This window comes from Balaenoptera ricei, chromosome X, assembly GCF_028023285.1.
Source record: "Balaenoptera ricei isolate mBalRic1 chromosome X, mBalRic1.hap2, whole genome shotgun sequence".
NCBI lineage: Eukaryota > Metazoa > Chordata > Mammalia > Artiodactyla > Balaenopteridae > Balaenoptera > Balaenoptera ricei.
This window is the reverse complement of record NC_082660.1, coordinates 12,689,614-12,716,338: the sequence shown is the minus strand read 5'-3', so window position 1 is coordinate 12,716,338 and position 26,725 is coordinate 12,689,614. Positions and strand designations below refer to the sequence as shown.

The 26,725-nt window shown below is 42.3% G+C and overlaps 1 protein-coding gene across 4 annotated transcripts in view; it reads left to right on the top strand.

Annotated features, from left to right (window-relative positions):
• The window catches only part of PIR (pirin), a 103,064-nt gene that overhangs the window by 49,336 nt on the left and 27,003 nt on the right, over positions 1–26,725 (top strand). For all 4 annotated transcript variants that reach the window (XM_059910564.1, XM_059910565.1, XM_059910566.1 and 1 more), the window contains exon 6: positions 20,518–20,602. In XM_059910564.1, coding sequence (XP_059766547.1) covers positions 20,518–20,602 — 85 coding nt within the window. The remainder of the gene's footprint in view (positions 1–20,517; positions 20,603–26,725) is intronic.

Genomic DNA, 26,725 nt, shown 5'->3' with positions numbered 1-26,725 from the left:
GCTGTTTTGCAAGACCCAGATTGTTCCTTGCAGGTTTCTTAAATTCAAGCAGTGACACCAATCACTGAGCAGAGGTTTGGAGGTTCGTGGTTCCCTTTGGGGGTCCACAGACAGGTGTCTCCTTGTCTTTGGTAGCATCTTTCCTGTGGGTTTCAGGGCGTGGCTTGATCTGTAGTAGCGGACATATTGGCTTTCAATGCGTCCCTGTGGGCCGTCCCCCTTCTTGGCCCCGATTTAGCTCCAGCAGGCATTGGGAGACCTCGTGTGCCTTGCGCCAAAACCCAACGTGCCCACTAATCAGCCTGTGTTGGTTGTGGGCTGGCATGTGATTTGTAGCCAAGCCTGTGATTGTCACCTCCGATTCGGAGAGCTGGGGGTGTCTCCAGGCTGTGGCAGGCCGTTGGTACCCACACATGCCTTTTCCTACACCAGAACTGGAGAAACAGCTGCCTGTACCACATTTCCCAGCTTTTGTTTTCATCCGGGAAACTCCAAGGGCAGGATGTCATTTGAAACACTTTATCATCAATATAGAATTTTGTCAGTATCCTCCTACCTTAATTTGATTAAAAAATATGTAGTTTATGTGGCTTTCGAGGAAATGCTCTTATAGCATGTCCAAATGGCAGTGGGTTTTTGGCAATAACACTGGACAGTGAACTTAGAACATTTTTACATTGTACCCATTTTGCTCTTTCAGGGGCAATTTGAATTTTTTAAAATTGGATCTGGCAATGTGAACTGGACCTTGCCGACTTTACAGTTGGCCCCAGATTCTCAGCTCCCCCGCTCCCCCTGCCATTTCCCTGGCCTTTCTGAGCTGGCTTCTGTTCACTTGGGGATGTGGGGAAAGCTGGCCCCCTCCCACAGGAGGCCTCTCTTTCCTTCCCAAGCCCAGAAGACCAACTTCTCAAGGTAGCATTTAAAAAACAATAAATCTTGAAAGCAGGTAGCATAGGCACTTGTTTTTCCTTTGAAGTATTCCAGCAGGTTCATGAGGCTAGCTCAAAAAAGAATAATGGCTAGTCTCCCAGTGGCAGAGATTTCGAGTGGAGCCGTGGGTTTCTGACAAAGGGAACTCGGGTAACAGGCTTCAGCTGGCCCCGAGAGCAAGCAGGGGGAAAACAGCACCTGGTCAGAAAGGAATCCTCTCTTCCAAAGGCCTCTCTGTTAATTGTTTTTATTTATAAATCAGAGCGCTCTGTGATAGATTTAAAAACTGGATATTTAAAAAAACATTCCCTTCGGGATGGAGGGGGATAAGGATGGACCTGGGACTTCTCTCACTATGTCTTCTTATTTTTAATTTTGAAAGATGTAAATGTTTACATATTTAAAACCAGAAAAGGAAAAGAACCCCCAAACCTTAAAATGAAAACCGAACGGAAACAAATGAAGAACCTAAAAATCTGTGTAAAGATCTCAGCAACATAACCACACAGAGAAAATATTCATTTTAAGGGCTTTTAAACATAGTTCTCTGACTGTACAGTTTGAGTGGGATATATTCTAAAGGCAAAAACATAAAATTTTAAACTTCATTTTGTGTTTGTATTGTTAATGTTGGCATTACAATTTTAAAACAGTTTTGTACATATTATGAAATAAAACAAATGAGTAAGTTTGTTAACATTTTTAGGAATCAAGATTTTTCAGTGTAAGAAAAATAGGTACAAATATAAAAGAGCTTAGAAAAATACTGTAGTATTCAATGTTATATTAAATACTAAACATTTTTTTAATGGATGGCCACTGTCTCTAAGAGGCAGTTTCTGGAAACCTAATATAATTTGATCATTTTAGGAATTCAAGATTTTTAATGATGCAATTTTATCTTTCTTTCTGACAACAGTGTCATTTTCCACTGGGTTTTATTTCCATTGATTTTTCTTTTATGGTCCATGTTTAATTAAATGCTATGAGGAATGCTTTAAAAAAGTCCCTCCTAAGAAATTCACTATCACCCAAACGAATTCAGGCTGAATTTCCCTTTTCAGATTTTAAATAAATGTATTTTAATGGGTGGGTGTGGGGAGAGAGGAAAGGAAATATCACACAAGGCAGAGAGCCTGCTGGTCTCCCTCTGACACAGGGCAAGAGGGAAACAGAGCAGTTGGAGGAAAAGTTATTGTCAAGTGCGAAGTCCTGTAGAAATGTGGAGCCGAGGAATTCACCATCTGCGTCTCCTTGCTAGTCATCACCAAGGTCCAACCCAGTCCCCTCTCTTTAGTGAAGCCTTCTCAGCTGCCCTAGATCCACAAAGCCATCCTGTCTTCACCATCCATGAGATCTTTGGACTGACAATTATCATTTGATTCACGCGTCCAATTTCTCTATGAGCTCTTTTCATTCAGTCATTAGATACTTGCTGTGGGTACAGTGTGCAGAGCCCTAGAGATACGATGTGAATAAAATACAGCCTCTGTCCTCAAATAAGGTCACAGTCTAGCCGGGGGCGGGCGGGGGCGGGGAGAAACGGGCCAACATTAGAAGTATGTGATACAAAAAATGCTAAAACAGCGGTTGTGTAAAACTTCCGTGGTGGTCCGGAAGATGGAGAAGTAATTTTCCTTGTGTGGATGGAAGTAGGAAAGGAAACAAAGAAGAGAGATGGGGACAGGGGTCATGTGTTGTAATGGCTTATACAAAAGGCTTGGGTAGCAGGGGTGCACTGGTTCTTTGGGGATCATGATGGGGGGCTGCGTAGGCAAGCAGAAGCAACCAGATGCTAGTGGGGCTGTGACAGCGTAAAAGGAGATGATGCAGAGTACTGGGGAGGAGGGAGACCCAAGGCCAAGTTTGTCTACTCCTGGATTTTACCTAAGGCTGACCTTGGTTGTATGTAAATTCCTGCATCCCTCTCTCTCCCAGGGTTTTTCAGTAGCATAGTTTGAGGGTAAGGTTCGGTGGGGTGCTGTGTGCAGCCCTGTCTCATCTCGAATTTCACAAAGCAGTTCATTCTATAGGACCCGCCCCATCACAGGCTGGGTAGCCCGAGCGAATGATCAGCCTCGTTGCACAGACAAGTGCAAATCTTGGTTCTGATTGAGTGTGAGACCAGGCACAGTTAGGTCTGTTAGTCTTGTTCACTAAATAGGAAGACACCAAAGAGCTTGTCCTTGTCCTGAGTTGGGAGCCGTAGTTGGCACTTCATTTGCAGTTAGGAATGTTCAAATAAACAGCGGTCAGGATCTGCTCACATCAGCTCTACAGAAGGCTGTTCTTGCCCAGGACAGCCTGCTCACCCCAGAAATACCATTCTTGGTGCGCACGAAGGGTGCCAGATGTTCTTATTCCTTCAAGATGTCCCTGCCGACCTAATCACCTAGGAAGAACATTCCAGTGGGGTCGACGAGCCCTCTTCTGCCAGTAAATGAAGATTGGATAAGTGCACTTTTAAACCAGAAGTTACATCCCGACTCATTCATACATCGTTGGCCATTACTAATCAGGGTTACAAATTAGCAGCGGATTTGGACTAAGAGCATAATGAAAGCTATAAAAAGCAAGGTATCACCTTCAGTAAAGGTGAGCGGACACTTTACATATCATTATAATCACTTCTGTGACTGTCAAGGCTTGTCCTTTTAGGATATAAGAAGTCTTTCCCCAGGAACACATAACAGATTTTTTCTAACCGTAGTGAGAAAACACAGGACAGTTTCAGAGAGCTTCAGAGGCTCTTGCCTATTGCATTAAAAACTGAGCTCCTGTGGATATAAATGAAGTGGATATTGGTATTTTAAAAACTGGTACTGGCATATAAAGAACTACACTGTTGAGAGCTACGAACACCATACTTTATTTTGCCCGAAGCACAAATCTTTGGGATCATGTGGCTTTTGAACAGTTTGACCAAACTCACACTAAAATGTGATGAGTAAATTTGGTGTCAGGTAGAATTCTGATTACTTGAAGCTTCATTAAGAATTCTCCTGTGGTCAGGTATAGGTACTCCAAGAGAGATAAGAATTAAAAATTTTCAACTCTAATGGGCTCTAAATCATGGATCGGATGACTGTAAAGGGGAAGCATGTTGTGACCTTCCGACCTCAGGAAGCCCTTTTCACCATCCATTGCCGGCCACAGGCTGCTGAGTGTACCCTTAGTAAGACGAGATGAGGGCATTGTCAGAGCCAGCCATTCCTGGAAGGACTCCCACACTGGCCTTTGGGGAACTGGGAGGATTTTCCAGGAAGGTATTTATGCCACTGTAGTTCAGTTGAGCTCAGCAGATGTGTACTGAGGGATACCTATGTGCAAGACTCTGTGAAGATGTAAGGGAAAAAGAGGAAAAAAGTCAGAGAGCTGGAAGTGCACCGTCAGAGGAACAGACACATGCACTGGTAACACGGGTATACTCTGCTGAGTCACTGGGCTAGTAAACATGGCGGGGTTAGGGGAGGGCAGAACACATGGGAGGCTCAGCCCAGTCCGGAAGCGTCAGGAGAAGCAAGCCCGAATCTAGGAGCAAACTGGCCTGGCGAAGAAGGATGGAAAGAGTCTAGACAGTGTGATGGAGACAGCATGAGTGAAAGCAATTCTGTTCGTAGGTGTCAGAGTGTCCAGTGGAATAACTCAATACTTTTAGGAGGCCTTCAAAACGTATGTCCATTGTTTTAAGCATGAAAATTGTTAATCATCTTTACCATGTAAAACTTTGGTGGTAATTTGGTATTTTCTCTCTCTCTCTCTCTTTTTTTTTTTTTAACTTGTCAATTTCATTCTCTTGTGTCTTTAAAAAAATCATGACTATACTGATGATGTTTCTCCTGGTGTCATTGCTCTTCTGCCTCCTCTGCCTTTTCTCTCCCTCTCTGCATGACTCAAACCAAAACTGTGCAAAATTCCAAAGGTACAGCTCTCACGTCACTGTCTGAAGGGGTCACCCATGTGGAGACTAGAGTGGTTCCATTTGGAACGCAACATGGGTTGATTAAGCGCCAGGTTCATTGACGAATAAAATAATGATAACTTGCCTCTTTTTCATGAAACCTGAAGCCCCTCATGAAGCCCCCCTTGCTCTCTTTGCTTTCATGTAGATGATCATTTTTAACATTATGGAAGGAAACCATGATGGCCCCAAATTTTCTTTTCCTGGTCCAACTATAAATAGCAATTGGAGAAATTTAAATGCTTCCTTTTAAAGGCAACCATTTTGAAGCTCAGAACAGGGCCCTTCTTTCCCAGCACCTTCAGACACCTGCCTGGGTCAGTTTTCCTCACCTTTCTAGGCTCTAGGAACAATGCTGGCATCCCCTTCCCCTTCTGCTGTTCTCTGATTGCAACAAGCCATCCACCAGAGAGAGGGAGAGCTGGGCTGTGAAAAGGAAGAAGAAAAATAGCCCAACACCTTTTCTACTCCATCTTGGTTCCTTTAGCATTGATTTTTGTTGATTTCCACCCGTTCTCCACCAGAGTGTTTTCTTGTAGACCGCCCCTCCTCCCCAACCCCATCGCCCCATCACCACCACCAGTTAGAGTTTCTGCCAGTTGAGTCCTCCTGGCCGGATTCTTATCCCTAGCAGCTTCCATGCCTGGCTGCAGCTGCTCCGCTTGTCAGCAGTCAGTACCCATCCACGTCTTTGTCTGCCTTGGGGACTTTGAGTGTCTCTGAGTAACTACCGAGGCTTGGCTGGTGGATTTTCCCAGCATCAGATACTGATTTAAGGCCATCTGTTACTGATGAGTCCAAAAGAAGTTTTGAGTGAGAGTTCCTGGTGACTGTGATTAAATGTTTTCATAGGTTTTAACCGACAGAGTCCATCAGCCATACAAAAGCAGCAGGGGACTTAGAATTGGATAGAAGTCAGATGTAGGGAGTTGAGGTGCAGGAGAAGACCAGAAGATATAGTCCTTCTTCCCCTCCCAAGCTCAGAATGAAATGAGAGGTAGACTCAGAGAAGTTGGCCAGGTGGGGATCCAAATATCATCTTTATTACCAGTAAAATCTGGATAAGCGAGCATGGCTTGTGTCTTGAGACCTTTGGGTCTTCTTAATACTTCCCCCGCTTCGTTAAACGTGTCTAGGCAGAGCTGGACAGTCGTAGGCATCCTTTTCAGAGGAAGGTTTATTACCTCGTGGCAGAAGAAGCGATAGAGAAAAAAGGAAAAAGCCCAGAAGGGTGTGAGCTGAGCATGTTCAGTTCCTCAAATTACCCTCACCAACAGGATCCCATCCTTCCTTCTCCCCTCCACTCCCAGGGATGAGTAAGGAAGGCAAAGAGCAGCTGGCGTTGCTGCCTCCTGGGGGGACATTAGGGAGGGGTCTGGAGGCTCCCACTGTATTCTTTTAACCTACTGGATTTGATACTTAGCAGTGACTGCCCCCCTCAGGGAAGGAGAGGAGAAATTTATCGGCTTGGACCTCCTCCCACCAAAACTTGACTTCTGCTCTCTAGGATAAATTTGACTAACCAGAAAGTTCTGAAATGGTTACAGAGAGTATTTTCATTAAATTAACACTAAGGAACATTCATATTCTAGGCTGCACATGGACTCCCTATCCTATTTCCCTGTCAGAAATATATCCAGCCAGTTTGAGAGGTGTGTGAGAAGCCCAAGTGATAGCGTAAGAAATATCTAAATGTCAAAATATCCCAAATTTGAACAGTTCAGATCTCTAAGAGATTGATCTCTAACAGATCAAATCTCTATGCTCTCCATCATCAAATCTCTAAGAAGAAAGTAAGGTTCTGATCTAAAACTCATTGCCTTTATAAACCAAGTCAAAAGAAATTATAATTAAAAATTTTATTCTAAATAAAATTCCAAAGTGTCCTCACCCAATTTAAATTCTGCTTTGCTTGGGTAGAATATGGATTTTCTTTTTCTCTATAAGCGCAGTATCCTGGGTTGCCTCCCCTGGATTGGATGTGGCTCCATCAGGACTGCCAAACTGGAATTCATTCTACCCCAGTTCTCATTTGTCTCACTTAAAAAATATCCCCAAAGATAATAGGACACACATTTATTGCAATACCAGCCCTGGTTCCATGAGATTTTGTTGTACAAGCAAATCTCCGAGCCCTAGAGCAGTTACATCTGCAGAAAATCGATGTACGCGGTGAGGCCAGAACATTAACATAGTTGGGAGAACAAAGCATGTATCCATAGTCCTCCATCCTTTGAGGTGAGACATTTGTGCCTTCTTGAAATTTAGTTGCTTGTATTGGTGGCAACTCCAGACACCAGGTCTTTAGAATATCTTCCACCCAACTGTTGAAGGCTAAGAAGAATATGAAGAGGTATTCTTCTGACCAATACACAGAGAAGCGTGAATTCTAATAAACTACCACTTGATACGTTTTAAGTTGACAAAAATCAGGAAGTTGGGTATTATCAAGTGCTGGGAAGGATAGGAGGAAATAGAAACTTCCTGCGTGGCAGGCGAGCGTAACTGTATTCCTTGTGGAGCGCAAGCCGGCATTACTTGGTGAAGCTAGCACTGCATATAGGGTGTGCCCCAGCCATTCCACTCATAGATATTTACTCCAGCAAAGCTTCACCAAGTAGACATATGATGGTGGTCATCCCAGCATCATGGGTGGTAGAAAGGAGTCAGAGATGATGTAGGTGGCAACCACTTAGGGAAAAGATAAGTATAATATGGTGGTTACGTATTATGGAATATGGTGCAGCTGCTAGAAGGAATGGATTATGTTTACTTACAGCTGTTTTATTAGATCTTAGGAAATAATGTGAAATAAATAAGAACAAGAAAGCAGTTTTGCACACAATACCACTTTATTTTTTAAGGCCACCTGTCTTTCTAAATAAACATACAGAGGGTAGGTTGGAAGAATGTTCATTATGTATGCTTGACTGAGAGCCAATGGGGGAATGGGATTGAGGCAGAGGATGGTGGAGAAAAAATACAAAATGAGGGGCTTTCATGGGTGTCTGTGACCACGTGCCATAGACCGTGGTGGATGATCACTTCATTCCCATGTACCCACGGCAGGGGTGTGTGTGTGTGTGTGTGTGTGTGTGTGTGTGTGAGAGAGAGAGAGAGAGAGATTGATTGATTTGTGTCCAGCAGCAGCTTTTAACTTTTTTAGTGTAGGTGATCTCCTGTGTGGGTGATTTAAGGGATTCTAGGATGCCCTCACCCATGCCAAAAAAATTTCACTTACATTATCTAAACTGTACCATTAGAAAGTCAATCCTTTGACAGTACTATAGATGGAAAAGAGCATGGACTGTGGAGTCCAGCAGACCCAGGTCCACATTTCAGCTCTGTTGTTTAATACCTCTGTGGCCTTAGGAAAATTTATTTTTGCGCCTTTATTTCCTCATCTGCTGAATAGGGAGAATAACGCATAGTGCATGATATATAATGTGCCTAGCAACAAAGTATAATTCATAAATATTTGTTCCCTTTCCCTTATCTGTCTCCCTTTCTGCTCCCACATTCCCTTTTTATCATTAGACTTTACTGACAGCAAATCTCTAGAATTTCTTGGGATGAGAAATGAAAATGGCTGACATCTTTTGTAGGCTTACAAGGTACTAAATTCTAAGTCAGAGCTGTCCAATGAAAATATAATGGAGGGGCTTCCCTGGTGGTGCAGTGGTTGAGAATCTGCCTGCCAATGCAGGGGACACGGGTTCGAGCCCTGGTCTGGGAGGATCCCACATGCTGCGGAGCAGCTGGGCCCGTGAGCCACAATTGCTGAGCCTGCGCGTCTGGAGCCTGTGCTCCGCAACAAGAGAGGCCGCGATAGTGAGAGGCCCGCGCACCGCGATGAAGAGTGGCCCCCGCTTGCCACAACTAGAGAGAGCCCTCGCGCAGAAACGAAGACCCAACACAGCCATAAAAAAAAATAATTAATTAATTAATTTAAAAAAAAAAGAAAATATAATGGAACCCGTATGTCATTTAAAATTTTCAGTAGACACACTCAAAAAGTAAAAACAAACAGCTGAAATTAATTTTAATAATATACTTTAGCCAATTATCCAAAATATTATCATTTCAATATATAATCAATATAAAATTATAATGAGATTTTTAATATTTTTTTGTACCAAGTCTTTAAAATCCACTGTGTCTTTTTTTTTTTTTTTTTACACTCACAGCACATCTCAATTCACACTCGCCACATTTCCTGTGCTCCGTAGTTACATATGGGTAGTGGCAACTGTATTGGACAGTGAAGTTCTGAGTGCTTTACCTGTATCAGTTCTTTTACACGTGATTTCACTTGGGTTCTCTGGAAAACAGAGCCTAAGGCAGGTCTCACGTGCACCCCAGGGCAGTGAGAGTGAGGGAGAGGGGAAGCAAGACAGATGTTTGGTGGCACAGGAGGCCTGTTCGGAAAGCTGTGGCTCAGGACTTTCTAACGAAGGAAGAAAGGGGAAGAAAGTCTGCCTGTGGACGCTAACTCCCTGCCCTTCTGGGCTGTGTCACCAGCCCCCTGCGGCAGCCTCTGAGGAGGCCACACACCACATGTGGCGGCTCGGATCTTCACTCCTGTCTGGGCGTGGAGGTCTGTCAGGCCAGGCTCTGGAGCTACTGTAGCTCCCACCACTCTGGGGGGGTGACGGAAGCCATTCAGAACTTGACAGTCAGCCAGGAGGGGCCGAGGCGGCAACAGCCATGGCACCCAGGGGTCTCCGTAAGTGGCCGAGGCCTCAGAAGCCAGGGAAGCTGAGAGACTCTGAGGAGGCACATAAAACGTGTCCAGTCAAATTCTCACGACAGCCTGATGAGGGAGAGAACTGAGGCATCGCGAGATGAGCAACTTGCCCGGGGTTATGCATCTAGTGAGTGACAGAGCTGGCCTTCTAACTGGATGTCTGGCCCCTGACTCTGTGCTCTTAACCACAAGCCTACACAGGTCCTTACCAGTTCAGCACAACCCAATAGAAATGAGATTTTCTGCTGAGAGCGGGTTTCTTTCCCATGGAAACGTTAAAGACAGGGCCTAAGAGGAGAGATGGACGTTGAAGAGGGAATTCTTGACCCATCAGTCATTTTGCTAAGGAGCTGACCCCTTCCTCCTCACCCAGGAATTCATGAACAATCCCCTGCCCTGGATGGGGGATAAGTACCAACCCTTCCCTAGGTCTCCAGCCCTTCAGCAGACTTGTCAACTCTTCAGTTTCTCAGAATTGTTGCTGAGTAGCAGGGAACTTACACTCTTCTTATTTCTGGGTAGAAGGGAGGTCCATATTTGATACTTTTGGAGCCTATTTGTATACTTACTTCAGTCAGATGGCCTGGTGTAGTAAGTTTGGGGTCCTGGGGGTTGATCAAGGAAGAGACAGGTTCCTGAGAGGCAGTAACACGCAGGCTCTGTTTGGGTGGTGCTTGGACAGGGTGGCATGAGAAGGGAGTCCAGTATGGTCAGAGACCTTCCAGAGACAGTGGCGCAAGGCCACCACCCAGAAGGGGACTAGGATGAGGGAGCTCCCTGGGGAGTCAGAGGAATTGGAGAGGGGGCTTACGTGTTTAGGTGATGTCACTCAGCAACAGGGTGGAGACTCTCTGGGTCAGAGAGCTCCAAAAGGCAACTGCAGTGCGGGGTCTTTTGTAGCTGTAGGGTTTGTCCTTATTTGCGGCACATGTTGGGGGCAGTTCCACAGGGTATGTAAAGTAGGTAGGCTCTAAGTGGCTAAAAATGTGTTTCTTTGGAGTATATTTAAAGTGATTGGATGTGTGAGAATTTGAGTTGGGCTCCAGCGGGCTTTGAGCTAAAGGTCCTAGCTTGCTGTGAAGAAGTAAACAAGATGGGTGCCATTTTTACTTCATACACAGGGGCCACCTCAGGCCCACTTATATAACAGCTGGACAGGAAGCTTTCCATTCATTCACCTCTTCCATTGCTGTTATGAGCTCTTAAGATGTGAGTGAAGTTCTTAGGAAAGCAAGAATCTGGAATTCCTGATAGTATGAGATGCTTTTCCAGCCAGGCAAGACCTACTCTCCCTTTTTCTTCTGGCATGATTTGAATCAGAATGTCAGGCAGCAGGAGACGTGAGAGAGCAGCTCTCCACCTCCGCCACATTGTAGATGAGAACGAGGCAACTCAGCTGGGCCAAAGGTCACACATCTCTTTGTGGAAAGAACCCAGACCGAAACTCAGGTCTCCTGAGTTTTGTCCCATTTGATGTGCACAGTAGCCCTGCCTTATCACACTGTTCAGCCCTTGTACATAAACTTGCCAAGTATGTCTGTCTCCAGTTTGGGAATGCCTTAGCTCATTTTTATGGAAGAAAGCTTCAGAATGAACCTCCGTCTCTTTCTACACCAAAAGGGTACCTTCAGCCACTTGTCTTCAGATGCCTCGACTACATCAGAACATCCTGCAAACAATCACATAGGAGAAGACTTGTGCTATAACAGATTCCCCCTTAGACGTGAAATTGAAGGTTCATGTCTACACGATCGTCTGTCCCCAGAGCCCTGTGAAATCTTGTCTTTGCCAAATAGTCTCCCATGTCGATGCACTTTCTTACAAGAACTCTTAAAGCCCCTTAGTAAATACCAAGTGTAACTAATAGAGATTAAAAGTGTTATAAAGCCCTGTAAGGAATATTCTAGCATCTGTTAATAGACTTACTGACTCAGCCTTGAAAAACATTACCCATGGATGGGAGATAAACGATAAGAAGGCTCCCAGTTGGCATATTTGGGGGTCATTTGTGAGTTCATTGTACTGTTGCCTTTGTAGGATTATGGATGGATTATTCATATAAGGGATGGGCATTTGTTCTTTCTCTGGTTTTAATTTTCCAAAAAAAATTTGAACATCTGTAACCCAATTTCAGGCAAGGATGCTGACTCAAAGGGTGAAGAAATCAAAGTCTTACTTTCACAGTTAACATGTCTCTGATTAAATTTCAGGCCCATGAGTCCTGTCAGCATCTTTATTCCCTTCCCCCTTAGCTCTTCTCTTCTCACTACCTGTCCCCCAAATACAAGGTGAGAAGAGAGGGACTCAAGTGTTACTATTGATTAAAATGCTTCTTGAAAAAGGATACTCTCGAGACTAGACTATAGAATAATTTGGCTATGTCCACAATTCCTGGTCAGCTGGACAGCTTGATGGTCAAGATTTTCCGCAATCCTTTATGGCTGGTAGAAGTTAAAAATGTGGTCTGGCCCTCTCTAGCTCTCACCCTATACAGAGTCATTGGCATTTTGCCCAAGAGTTTCTTGTCTTCTCTTTGGGTAGCACTTCATGTATATGTCAAAATGTGATTACAGGGTTTTAATCCTTCCTGTAATACCTTTGGCACTGAGGATGGAAACTAATCTCCGCCGCTCCTTATCAGAATTCTTTAAAATAATCAAGAATTCAGAAATCAGAGTGCTTTGGATTGGAGACAGAAGACATTTACCCTTTGGTTGAAGAGCATCAGCCTATTGTCAACAACAAGAGTTGGAAGTTGGCTTCAAATAATGTGGTAAATCTACTTTTCATTTCCTCAAATCGTAAGATCTCCCAAAGAAAGGGGAAGGTATGGTTCTCCACACTGGGACCATGGATCTGGCAGTGAGTTTCTTGAGTGTGTACAGAGGTGTAAGTGGTGGAGAGAATGGGTCTGTGAGAGCAGGAAAGTGGTGGCAGGAAGATGAGATTGGGAAGCCCCGTGGGCCATGGCCTGGCTGATGCCCAGAACTCCTATGGAGTAGATCGTCCTCTCTTAGTTGAGTCTCCTGAGCTCGTCAGTGAAGTTTTTTCCACTGAGCCTCTTTTTTGTGATTGGCAGAAAGAGAACCTACCCGAAATAGACCCAAGTATAGGTGCGAACTTAGCGATACAGAAGACGGTCATCAGCTGGGGAAAAGAGAAGAATAAGTCAACTGGGACAATTGGTTAAACATTCATAAAAAGAAACCAGTTTTGCTCATGATCCCATCCCTCATAGGAAAATAAATTTGACGTAGATCAAAGAATTAAATGTTAAAAAATTTGAACTAGAAAAAGACAGGCAAACATTTAACATGATCTTTGCTTGGGAAAGACTTTCGAAGTTTAAAAGCATTGGAAGGAAAAGCTGGATAGATCTAATCCATGTCAGAAATGCCATAAATGAAATGAAAGGCCAAAACAAGATTTTTCCAACAAATAGTATTAAGGACAAATAGCTTTAATTTATTTTTAAGAAACCCTCTCATATAAATTGATAAGAGAAGCATCAAACTCCCTTAACCCCACAGCCCGCAGTTCTCTGCTCCCTCTCTGAGTCACACTTCACAGAAGATTTGTCGGCCCGTGTTCTCTCCACTTCCCCACCTCGTCGAGGCTCTCTACCTGGCGGCCACCCCCATCAGTGCACTGAGTCACTACTCCATGTGGCCAAACCCAGAGGTCTTTGTTTTCCTTCCTTTCCATGGGTTGCATGCTTCCTCCTTCTCCACAGTCTTTGCTTTCTTTGGCCTCTGAGATAGTACATTCTTGTGTCTCTGGGTGCTCTTTGCTCCTTCTCAGTTTCACTTCTCAGGTAGGTGCCATTTCCTCTACTAGACCCCTAAACACCCAGCTTCCCTGGATCTCAGTCCTGAGTCCTCTTCTCTCTCATTGAATGTTGTCTCCCTGGATGATCTCACCCATCCCATGGACTTAGATACCATTTATAGTCTTACAACTCCCACATTTATTTTATATTTTTATCGGATTGTAATTTATATGTAACATTATGTTAGTTTCAGGTGTACAACATAGTGGTTTGATATTTGTCTATATTGTGAAATAATCACCACAATACACAGTAAGCCTAGCTAACATCCATCACCATACATAATTACAGAATTTTGTGTGTGTGATGAGGATTTTTAAGATTTATTCTCTTGGTAAGTTTCAAATGTCTCCCACTTTCAAACGACTCCCACATTTCTGTTTATAGCACAGGCCTCACCTCTGAGCTCTGTGTGGACTCATACATTCAGCTGCCTACTTGCCATCTCTGTTTGCATGGTTCCCAGGCACGTCAAAGTTAAAATGGCAAAAGTTGAAGTCTTGTTCCCCTACCCCCACCTGCCTTGACAGCAAACACACACAAACTCGTTTCCCTTCCAGTCTTCTCCGTCTGAATGAGTGAATGGCACCATCACTCACTGCTCAGAGTGGAAACATGGCGGTCATCCTTATTCCATCTCCTCCCCTACCTACATCTAGTCTGAAATATATTTGAAATCTACTTCTCTCCCATCCCTTGCCCAGCCTTGGCCAGGCCCACTGCAGCAGCCTCTTCAGGGGTCTCCCCTCTCTTATTTACTCCCTTCCAGCTCTCCACGTAGCAGCTCAAGACATCTCTTTACGGTAAAAATTGGATCAATGTGTTCCCATTGTACTTTAAAGAAACCCTGCCATTTCTCCCCTCTGCCCTATTTATTTCATTTATGGCATGTGTAATTTTATATTTAATTTGTTAAGCTGTCTTCCTTACTAGGAAGTAAACCACAAAGGCTGAGCAGATCTGTTATCCACCGATATACATATCCAATGACTAGCACACTACAGACTCTCAGTCGGTATTTCTTAAATGAGGCAGCTAAGTAATGAATGAAAACATAAATAGGTTAATGAGCAGATATTTTATAAAAAGGGAAATACAAGCGGCCAAATTAATACACATCAAGCATACAGAATAGTGCCTGGGGCTTCCCTGGTGGCACAGTGGTTAAGAATCCGCCTGCCAGTGCAGGGGACATGGGTTCAAGCCCTGGTCCAGGAAGACCCCACACGCTGCGGAGCAACTAAGCCCGTGCGCCACAACTACTGAGCCTGCGCTCTAGAGCCGCGAGCCACAACTACTGAGCCCACGTGCTGCAACTACTGAAACCCACGTGCCTAGAGCCCGTGCTCTGCAACAAGAGAAGCCACCTCAATGAGAAACCCGCGCACCACAAGAGGAGCCCCCGCTCGCCGCAACTAGAGAAAAGCCTGCGTGCAGCGACAAAGACCCAACCCAGCCAAAAATAAAATAAACAAATAAATTAAAAAAAAAAAAAAAAGAATCGTGCCTGATATATACTAAGCCCTCAATATATTTAGTTATTGTTATTCTTATGTTAATAATATTTAGTAGCACTTGTTAAAATAATATCACCCAAGCTAATAGTCAAATTAAAAGAGTAACGAGATATCAATTTCTGCTTCTTAAATAAGCTAAGATTAAAAAAAGATAAGATGGTCACTTATTTGATGAGATGGGCACTTTTTACAGGTAATTACCAACTGATTTGACCAAAAACAGTTTGGATGAAAGCATTTCAGTTAGTGTAACAATTGGTAGAACTGATCTTTTTGTTCAAAAACAGATGCTGCTAGACACTGGTTGTTCAAATATTGGTATCTGTACTGTGGAGGTTGTGCCTTTAGACTTTTTTTTAGGTTAAGTTTTTTCCTGATTTTTTTTCTTTTTGTCTGTTTTTTCAGGCATTTCCAGGTATGTTTTTTCTTTTCCTTTTCTTTTTTTTTTCCCCAGCAATTAATCCCTCTCTTCTATTTTTGGACAAGGATGTATTGGGGAAAAAAATTTTAATGTGTAACAACAGGGAATTTATTGGAATGAGTTAACTTTCTAACAATAAGAGATCAGATGAATGAAAAAAAGCCACTATTTGGAGCACCTAATGAGTTGGAAAACGGCCCTGTGGTATAGCAAAATTACGGAGACCAGAAAAGCCAATGACTAGCAGTAGACTTGTTCAGGGAAATTGCTCTTCAGTCACGTCATCGTGTTGACCAGCTAGCGCACTTTTAGCCACATTGCGTTTGGCCATAAACCTGTAGATATCTCAAGAGCCCTATTAAAATGTCTAGACTTTTAGATGTACAATTTCACTGTGAAGGAAAAAAATAGAAATGTGGTCAAAATTTTATGTGCAAAGATGTTCATCAAAAGTTAACAGTGATGCAAAAAAACAAAGAACAACTGTAAAACGAAATGCCCAACGTTAGGGGGATGATCCAACATGAGAGTAAGGGTCCAGGAATAGGTATACGCACTGTTTCTTTCTTTTATAAAATACTGAGGATTTGCACTTGTTACCTTAGAGTAATTTGCTTAAGCAACGTCTAGTAAGATTGAGAATTCAAGTGCATTTCCTGAATAAATCACTGAATCATCAAGGGTTTTCGAAATAGTTCTCAAAAAGTTGTGAAAGTATTTATTACAGCTCTGACATGTAACAAATTGCTGCCCCGTGCTTTTAGGGAAGGCCAGCATGGTGGCAAAATTGCAGCATTCAGGGATAAATGGGTGGCAGTTATCTGAAAGGAGCAGTGGCAAGATGAAAGATACTTTCTTTTCTTTACCATGCTTATACGTAGCAAGCAACATAGCACTCTTCTTTTTCTTGGGAAGACGTACTAAGCCACATAGCTTCCATGTGGAAGTGATTTCATCTTCTAATTAAGATCACATTTAAGAGTAAAAGCAGAGGAAGGAAACCAGCTTAACACGGGTATCATACCAAAAGCCAGGGGAAGCGGGAGGTCTTTGAAGGATAGAAGATGAAGGAAGGTAGTTCAGGTTCAGAAGGAAGTGGTTTCGTAGACCTTGTTTTTTTGTCTTGCTTGTTTTGTGGTCATTATTGGAGTGGTGTCTTAGACTCATTTAGGGTTTAATTCTGACATATTTATAAAGAGAGACAGGGCTTGTCTGGATTTGGTAGCACCCCTGTTGTTAGAGGTTAGCCAAAATTTACCCTTCACGTCTCATAAAGAGTTCTGTTACTTCACTTCTAGAAGCCTTGCTTACATGGTATTTGAACTGTAAGATTTTAAGCCATTGGGCTTTTAAAATACAGACTAAAACCTTTAAAGATAAGTTTCCCAAATGCTTTGAACAGAGAATTAAGAAATGAGAAGAAAGACAAAAGAGGAATAGCTTGGGATTTTAGTACCTGTGCAGGCAGTATTAATTAGGACCAAAAAGGAGAAAAAGGAAAAAGAAAGTAATTTCACTGATGGAATTCAGGTGCCTTAGTTTGGTACGTGCTGAAACAGATTTATAGAGAAATGTTTTATTCTAGGTTGCCTTGGACCAGTTTATTTTAATCCTGTGGAAGTAGATAGATTGAGAGCAAAAAAGGATGATTTGCTTAATTAAATTTTCATTCTATTTTGAGGGTCTATTAATAGTTTAATAATATACATGAAAAGAAACAAAACAGAACTCAGGAAAGAGTGTGCCTAATGGCGATATTTCTTTATAGTTGCAAAGCAGCAGTGTGTGTGATGGAAAAATTAAGTCCAGGTTTGCTCAAAGTGCATTTGAGACTGGCATTATCATCTTTGAGTTAAATGAACAGAATTTACATTTGCTATTCCAGCAGTACCAAGGAAGATCAAAATTTAAAAAAGCAATACCTATCTGCTTTTCAAAAACTGTGTGTGTGTATATATATCCATACATATATGTATACACACACTCATGGGAACAGCTTTCAAATTGAATTTTATCTCAGGATGGATTAACTGAAATAGAATAATGTACATATAGGTTTTGGGTAGTTGATTATTCAAGACGTGTTATATTGAAACCGTCAATGATCTGATTTTCAGTACAAAAAGGAGAGTAGAATCAGAATTCTGTTTCTGGCTATAGATGTTGTGAAAAACACCTTCAAAATGAATTTCAAATTTCCCTGTAGCCCTTTTCACACTGTAAGGCAGTAGGATATATTTGTGGCTTTATAATGTCTCTCGTTGGTTTGTTTACAATTTTGTAAACGAATACGTAAGTACAGAATTCTGTGTCTGTGTGCATACACATAGCTGTGTCCTCGCAGCATTAGAGAGAGAGGTTACTGTTTTGGGGACAATATGGATTAGGTTGAGAAGCTAGAGGCGGGAAGAAAAGAAGAGCTCACCAGGAGGGCAAAGCTGATGGCCGAGGTTGAGGGCAAGAGTAGTGCGGTGAGCCAGCAGCCCCCTACTCACTCCCCACAGCCCTCGTGGCCCTCCCTCGCCCCAGCCACGTTCTCACTTCTCAACAGCTCTAGTCTGAGAAATCAGAAGGGAATTTAAAATATTAAAAAGTGGAGGAAGACATTAAAATTTTCTGACTCCAGATTTCAGAACCAGAAATACACTTCAGCATCAGTGAAGTCCCAACACCAGATTTTCAGATTGAGTGAACTAAGCCCCGAAGAAGATAAAGGCTTTGCTAGTCAGCAGGAAAAGCAATACCAGCATCAGAGGCTCCGGTTTCCAGGTTGGAATGATTTTTATGACTACATTCTGGGAGAATTCTAATGAAAGTTAAACCAAGAGCCTCTTTTTGATTCATGTCCTCGCTGTAGGCAGGGATACTGCAGCAGCCCCGGAGGCAGAGGTTGGGAAAGATGCTTGAACCTTCTTTTTCTGGAAGAGAGCAAAATATTGCCCAGGAAGAGGAGTCATCCGATACTAAGTGAAGTTTCCCCTTGATCTTTTAAGAAGTAATTTTAGAAGTCTTCATCAGGCAAAACCAGATCCTTTCCAGATGGTGCCTTACGCACCTCATGATGCTAGAGGATCAGACCCTGCATCCCGCGGGTGCTGCCCTTGTTTCATGTGTGTTCCAAGCTCTTCAGATTGATTGGGAATCTTTGGCCTCAGCTTGCCCTTGGTGTCACAGGTCTTTCTGCTTTCATTTATGTATGCACAGGGGAATTTGCCTTTCCAGCTTTTGGAGCTGTGTAGATGCAGCTTGTCCTCCTAAGCCACATAAAACCACGTACCAGACCACTTAAAGCCCAAAGCTTCAATACATGAGACTTTTACAGGAAAGGGAACAATCTTCTGATAGCATTATTTACAATTCACTATTCTAAAACTTAAAGTACAGACATACACTTGGGCCATACCTAATCACTTGTCCTGAAGAGAGGCATTTTGCTACGTGTTGGTAAAGCAACTGATGAGTATGCTATGTATACTGTAAATAAATTTGTTATTATACATGAGATTTTCCATTATGAAACATCATTCGGTAAATATTTATTCAACACCTACTATGTGACAAGCCCTGTGCATTGGCCCCGGGTGAAAAGGGCAGATATGTCCATGTCCTCAGGGAGTTTACATAGTTATTCGCTGCAAAATGATGCCTTTATCAAGGATAGTAAATAATTCTGGGCTCTGGATTTTCTTTTGTGGTCTATTTACACATGCGTGTTTTTAATGAGTGTAAGCTTTTTGTTAAAATATAACATATACACAGAAAAGTACACAAATCATGTGTACAGCTCAGAGGATTTTCACCAAGTGAACTCATCCGTGAAATCCAGAAACAACATTGCCAGGCTCCAGAAGCCCCCTTTCAAACCCCGTTCAGTTACTAACCTTCCCAAGGTAACCACTTTTCTGACTTCTGATACGATAGATTAGTTTTGCCTTGTTTTGAACTTTATAGAAATGGAATCATATGTTATACAATCTGTGTCTGCCTTCGTTTGTTCAACATTGTGCTTGTGAGATTCATCTGAGTTGTTGCATATAGCTGGGTTCGTTCATTCTCCTTGCTGTATTGTAGTCCCTTGTATATATTACAGTTCATTTATCCATTCTGTCATTAAAGACATTGGGAATATTTCCAGCTTGGGGCTATTGCTGACAGTGTCACTCTCAAGATTTGAGTACATGTCTTTAGGTGGACATGTCTGTTGGGGATACGCCTATTGAGTTGGAATGCTGGGTCATAGATTATGCATATATTCATCTGTACTACGTACTGCCAAACAGTTTTCTCAAGTGTTTACATCAAGTGACAGTCCCACCAGCAGCGTATGAAGGTTCCAGTTACTCCACATCCTTGCCAAATCTGGCGTTATGTACTTTTTCATCTCTGTGTGTTTTTTAAGTTACAAAAAATAAGTAGAACAGAACCACGGGGACTTTGTGATAAACAATGAAACATCATAAAGTTTATGGCAACAGTGATAATCCCTCAGATTTTGGTCTGTGCCAATGATTCAGAATGGTATTATATTGAATTACAAACTCTGCTTAACTGTTGATCGAATCAAAGCCACTGTTTACAATGGAAAATCCTGCAAAAGTGGGTCTTTCTTACATTTTGAGCTGTGGCTTTTTCAGGCCAGCAGCGTTGGACCACCTGTTTATGCAAGAGGGCCAAGTTAGAACAAATAAAAATATTTACAGGCTGCTCTCTTTGAATTTCAAAATAGACATGGCTTTATTGAGACCTGGGGAAGAAACATGCATTTGATGTGCATTAACCTACCATATTCAGTAGAAGGGTAGAAGTGAGAAAGTTGGAGCAGCTATTAGGCAGTAAACTATTGACATTGGATCATATTTGAGAAAGGGCTGTAGGGAGACAGCTGTCATCTGGAAATTAGCTTGTCAAGCTAGGAGGGCTAACTTTTAGACTAGACCCTCAGAAGGGGGCTATATTGGCAGCCCATCCTCCCCGCTTTAACGGCATCTCCCAAGGAGGAATTGTATATGTTAATGGATCCAGACTCCAGGCCCATGACAGAGGGTCCAGCTGAAGTAAAGATGAACCTTATTCTTGGAAAGATGCTGATGATTTCCTTTTTCTTTTCAGTCCAAGATTTACACTTACACACCAACTTTATATTTGGACTTCAAATTGGGCCAAGGAGCAAAGCATTCCCACCCTATTCCTAAAGGTATGATGGGCTCTGCAGTTTAGTGATCATTTCAGGGGGGAAAAAAAAACACAAGGGGCTGCCTTCTCTGGAATGGACTTGTTTCTGAACCTCAACACAAAGTTCTATGAACCTTGTTTACGTTTAATTACGTTTAAATTAGCAAATACTGCTTGAGCTTTTCAAGTTAAGAAAATCAGGAGGAATTCATAGAATGTTAGGGCTGAACCGTTGGGGCCGCCCCTCATTTTATCATTGTGAACGCTGAGACCCAGCAGATGCGCTACTTGCTCAAGGCCACATGAGGACTCGCTGGACACGGCAGGACGTTTACCCAGGTCTCCTGACTTCTGGGCCACCTTCGACTCACAGAGTTCCTGGAGGGCAATCCAATCTGTGTTAGTTATGAACAAGTGCATTCTTGATTGAGGTACAGCTTTTGTTATGGGGGATTTACTTTTAAGTCGTCGTTTAAATCCAAAGAACAGTTAGAAAACTCCCAAGTGTTTAAGGCCAGTTTTATTTTTAAAAATGGCCACCCCTGAGGTCATTAGGCATCAGCCTCGGACCCATTCTTTTCTTCTTTGGATTTTTTCATTCTGGCTATTTTTAAGTACAGAAAGATTTTTTACATGAATGCATATGCCTACCTTCATGCGTAATTTTTATAACAATAAATGTGATAGCACGTGTGCTTGAAGATTTAGTGCTGTGGGTTTTTCTTTTACTTTCGAGTTTGTTTTCCTCTAAACCCTTTCCCTCCCTCATCCACCCATAGCAGTATCCTCCCTGTATATCCCAGATCTGGAGTAGATGCCAGATATATCCTTGAATTCGATCTTACAATGTTTTTCTCAACACTTACTCTTCTCCGCTTTCATATATGTGCATGTAAATACACACACATACAGGGTTATTTTGTCCTTGTTTTACTAAAATGGAATCATACCAGAAATATATTTTTTGCATCTTGCTTTTGTGACCAGACAATACCTCATGGAAATTCCTCCGAGTCTGCTCGTATGGCTTGGTTGAACGGCGACGTTCTACGCCATTGGTTGACTACGATGCATTTAGCTCTTCCCTGTCAGCGGGTGCTCCCTTTGTTCCCTGCGCTTGGCTACTGCACACTGGTCTGCACTTTCTCCATGACCCCACCAACACTTGCGTGTGTGGTTCATGTTAATTTTGACTCTGCACTCCGCTGCCACCCTATATATTGCCTCATAAGAGAATGTGTGTCTGTCAGTTTACAAAGCTGTACTTCTAGATTATTTTGTCATTATGAATTTTAAACCTGACATTTGTTTTCAAAAATGTTTTGGAATGCATACAAAAACAAGTAGCTTAGAAATGCATGTATATCACTGAGTCGCTGTAAACCCACTTTAAACAAGTCTGTTATAAACCCAGTTATGCAGAAGAACCTTTCTTTTCCAATATGTCACTTCCAGTTACCGTGTGTTCTCCCCCCTCCCGTGCCCTCACCCCCTGTATACAGTCATACATGGCTTCATTGCGTTAGGTGACAAGTCTGACGTTTGAGGCTTCCCTGTCCAGTGCCAGACAAACAATTAATTCAGGTATTATAAAGCACTTATTATTTACAGACTCAATAGCACTGGCTGCCTGTAACCCAGCATATTGGCTAGTAAAATTATACTGTACAAATTTTATTATCAAACCATTGAAGTCAAGCTCACCTTTTGTCTTTTTTTTTTTTTTAACCGCCTTTCCAGGTCAAATTCCAGTATAAAGTTCAAGGACTGTCTAAATTCATTTTATTTGAGTGCTTTGTTGCATCAAATATTCCTTGAAATGTGTAGCCCATTGGCTGGGTCCTGATCATGTTTTGTTGATAATATTTTGATTGTTTTGCTACTCATGGTAAAGGGATTTGACGTGGATGTCTGGGTTATGTTTGGCTTTTGGCATAAGCTTTGCAATGTAACTAATGCTGACTTTGTTGTATCATTACCAAACTAAAGGGATAGAAATAGAGGCATACACTGCTACCATCCCATTTCTGACACCAGGAAAAAGCATATGTCCCAAGGGACATCCAGTTAAGGGAGACTGGAAACATTTCTCATGAGTCAGACAGGTTTTATCTGAACTCCATCCCATAAATAATATTGGAATCGATTTTTACCATCTCTTTATTTCCTTCGGGCAAGGCACGTTTCTGTAGGGTTGTGCTAATCTTGCAGAAAACAGATGTTTCATGCAGTGATGATTTGGAAGGCACTTGATATCAGGAATTGAGCTAGATGGTGCATCACTTACAAAGAATCCAATCTGTTGAGTCTCTGACAGTACCAGATTCCTCTCACATTTTTCCTGTTGGTTCTTGGCTAAAATAAGAATAAGTAGTTGTGTTTTTTGTTTTTTGTTTTTTTGCAGTGACTTTTACCATCTCTTGCAAAGCAGTCTGATTTCCCTTGCTGCAAACTGATATACAGATAACACTGCGTGTTATCATTCATTGAGAAGGAAGTAAATCTGTATTTCTAGGAAAATATCAATCTTTGCCAAGAAACTTGTGCCTTCTGGTCCTCCTGTCCCCTTTGTCTTCTGACTGACTGCATCAAAGTTGGGCCCTCAACAAGCACTCTGTTTGTCTTCTCCATCTTCCTTCACAGTATCCCTGCTACTTGGCATTTAAAAGCATGATCTAGAATGTTAAAAAATGGAGGATTGTTATGGTATCGGAAAACTTAATTTTGCTTCCTTCAAGTTTTAACTTTTCTTTAGAGTATATGTACATCAGTCAACAAAATTTCTTTAGAGAACATATAGCTTATCGCATTATTCTGTGGTAAGCAGAATAATGGCCCCACGAAGATGTCCACGTCCTAATCCTGGAACCTTTGAATGTGTTACCTTACATGGTATAGGGGATGCTGCAGGTGTGATTAAGTTAAGGATCTTGAGATGGGGAGATTAGCCTGGGTAATCCAAGTGGGCTGATGTAATCATAAGGATCTGTATAAATGAAAGAGGGAGATGGGAGTCAGAGTGAGAGAGAGAGATGGGACAATCGAAGCAGATATGTACAACGAAAACTGGTTGGAATCTACTAGACCCAAGATGGCAGAAGGTTTGACTTCCTGTAGACCTTGAGCCTCATCATTCGCTCACTGTAATACGTTAGCATGTTAATGACACACCCACAGTTGCCGTGACAATTCCGAGGTTGACCATAAAAGGCCAGAAAAATGGGCCGTGGCCCAATTCCTGGAAATCCCCGCCCCTTCCCCAAATTAGCTGGAATACTCCTCCCACTCGTTAGCCTATATTACCCAGCCCATAAAATCTAACCACCCCATACCCTAGAGGCCTCTCTTGCCTTCTGAGATGGACCGCACTCTGTCTATGGAGCACACATCTCCCTGAATAAATCTGCTTTCACTCTACTTCAGCTCCCTCTTGAATTCTTTCCTTTGTGAAGCCAAGGACCCTCACTTGGCAGCCCGTCCCAGGGACTCGGATGAGACCTGGGGCGTGACCATTCTCTCGTGCCCCCTTCTCCTGCAACGAAGTCACATTCTCTGGCTGTAGAAAACTGATTGGAGGCAACCAGTTAGGGGCTGTTTCTCTCACCTCTATGATTTTATCTGTAAAAGAGAAGAAAGATATGAAATAAATATGCCAATGTCTATGTTCATTGTTTCATCCTTTGTGCTCTTCTGAACTAAAATACTAAAGTATTGAAAATAAACAAAATCCAGTCTCTAAAGTTGAGAGGGAAAGGGATTAACAAACAATGTGGTCTAATGATGAGGACACATCAGACAAACCCAAACTGAGGGACATTCTACAAAATAATGGGTCTGTACTTTTAATGAAGAAAATGACTGAGGAACTATTTCAGATGAAAGGAGATAAGGCATGACAACTAAATGCCTCATGTGAACCTGGATTCCATCCTGGCCTAGACATGTTTTTTTCTTTTTGCCCTAAAAAGCATTACTGAGACAACTAGCTCAATTTGAATACCTGTACATAGCTAATAGTATTGTATTAATGGTCATAATTTTTTAACTGGTATTGTATTAATTTCATAATTTTTATAAGTGCACTAGGGTTACGTTGGAAAATATCCTTGTTTTTAGGAAATTATTTCAAGGTAAAGGGGTATCATGTCTCCAAGATTACTCGCAAATATTTCAGAAAAAAAAGAATGATGTATATTTCTAGAGAGAATGTTAAAGCATATGTGATAACAGGTTAGCTTTTGGAGAATCTGGGTGAGTGGTGTACGGTAATTATACTAGTTTTGTAACTTTTCTGTATGTCTGAAATTATTTCAAAGGAAAAATTAACAAATAATTTGGTGGAATGAGGAGGGGGAAGGGAAGACCCGGTGGGTCTGCCTCCTGTCCAGGAGGCCAGGCATGAGGTCCATGGTGAGTGAGCTGCCTACCCAAGCTGAATGCAGAGCTATCTGGGAGGAGGCTCTTAGGAACCAGCACTGCTTTGAGGTGTGGCATCTGGTGTGACCCAGAGTTTGGGTAGAGGTTTCTTCTCTCCTTAGCCCTGTTCCCCTCTCCCCTTCCAAACCCAGAGCTGACCTTTGTCATGGATTTGGCGTGCCACCAAGTCATGTTTTTCTACTTCCTCTACACATACATGTATAAGCAGCCATTGGAAAGTTCTTTGAAATAATGAACTTAAGACTGAGGGGGAAGGAAAATGAGCTGGGTTAAGGCAAGGAATGTAGGCCAAGAAACGCTCTCACTAGGGATGTTTGCAAGAATTGGGAACCTCCCTGGAAATGAGAGCAAATGCCACAGAAAATGATTTACATGTTTAAAAGAAAAGTTTTCCACGTCTTCTGTTGGACTGAAGGAGGGCTGACATAAATGTGCTGCCGATTAAACCAAGCTACAGGACCAGGGGTAAATGTGACCTTCAACCCAACTCCTGTTCGTTGTCATTGACTGAGGGAGGGAGGGGAAAGAGCTTCTCAGCTGTGAAGAGCCAGTAGCTTGGAGACCACAGTTGCAGGGTCTGTGACCTCAGACAGAAATAAATACGCCAGGATGGTATCCATTCCTGGTGCAGGACAGAAAAGTGGGAGGAAAGATAGGGGAACAAAGAAAGATGAGAAGGACCTGAAAATCTCACAGGAGAACTCTTTGATGATACAATCCTGCTCTTGGCAGAGAAGGAATTCCAAAAAAATGTGGTAGTTCATAAACATATAGTAAGCATTCACGTGATTTGGCTCTTGTTTTGCTATAGCTTTAAGAAAAAATGCTTAGTGGGAATTAAACTAGGTTTAATAGAAGCAAGTGCAGATAGACAACATGATAAAAAGAAGGAAAAAAGGAAATTGCCCTCTTTTCCTATTTTATTCCCTGTAACACTCTGTGCCTTCTAGCCAGTAGCATGAATTGTGTTATTAATGGTGAAGGTGGAGCCTGTATCCTAATGGAAGACTTTTGCAAGGAGTAACAATAGGTGAATGCACATAATACATTGAGTTGGCCATTCCTTTAAGCAAACGTTTGGTCCTTCTGGATAAAAGATTTAAAAAGATAAAAAGAGAAAGAAAACAGACCGTGGCAATTATGTGTAGACTAGTTTTCTGCTTGAAGGGTGAGCAGGAATGAAGCAAAGGGGGTGGAGGAGAAATGAGATTAGAACAATCAAAATGATTCCAAATAAAAACCCACTTGAACAATTGAGAGCTTTGAGGTTCTGTCAAACTTGGAAACCATTAATTTTTTAATACCTTTCAACCATGAGGAGAGGATCGATTATGTCAATCACAACACGTCCTTGCAATGGAATGCTTTGCAGTCTTTCCCAAGGATGAGTTATTTCTCTGTGTTTTGGAAAGGTATCCAAAATAGAACACTGAGTTCTAGTTTTTAAGCAAATAATATATAGTACATAAAAGAGAAAAGAAACTGAAAACACAAATACCGAATTGCTAATGATATTTATGGGCTGGGAACAGTTAGCATGTGTTTTCAGCATCTAGCACGAACCTCCCTCCCCCCAAATTGGACAATGTGAAGACCCCTGGCTGTGCCTTCGTCTTTCTATCTCCACTCACAACAAGTACACCTGAGTGGTAGCTGGTCACTGGATGATGGGAGGCCGAGCTCAGAAGACTGAGCCAGTGGGTCAGTA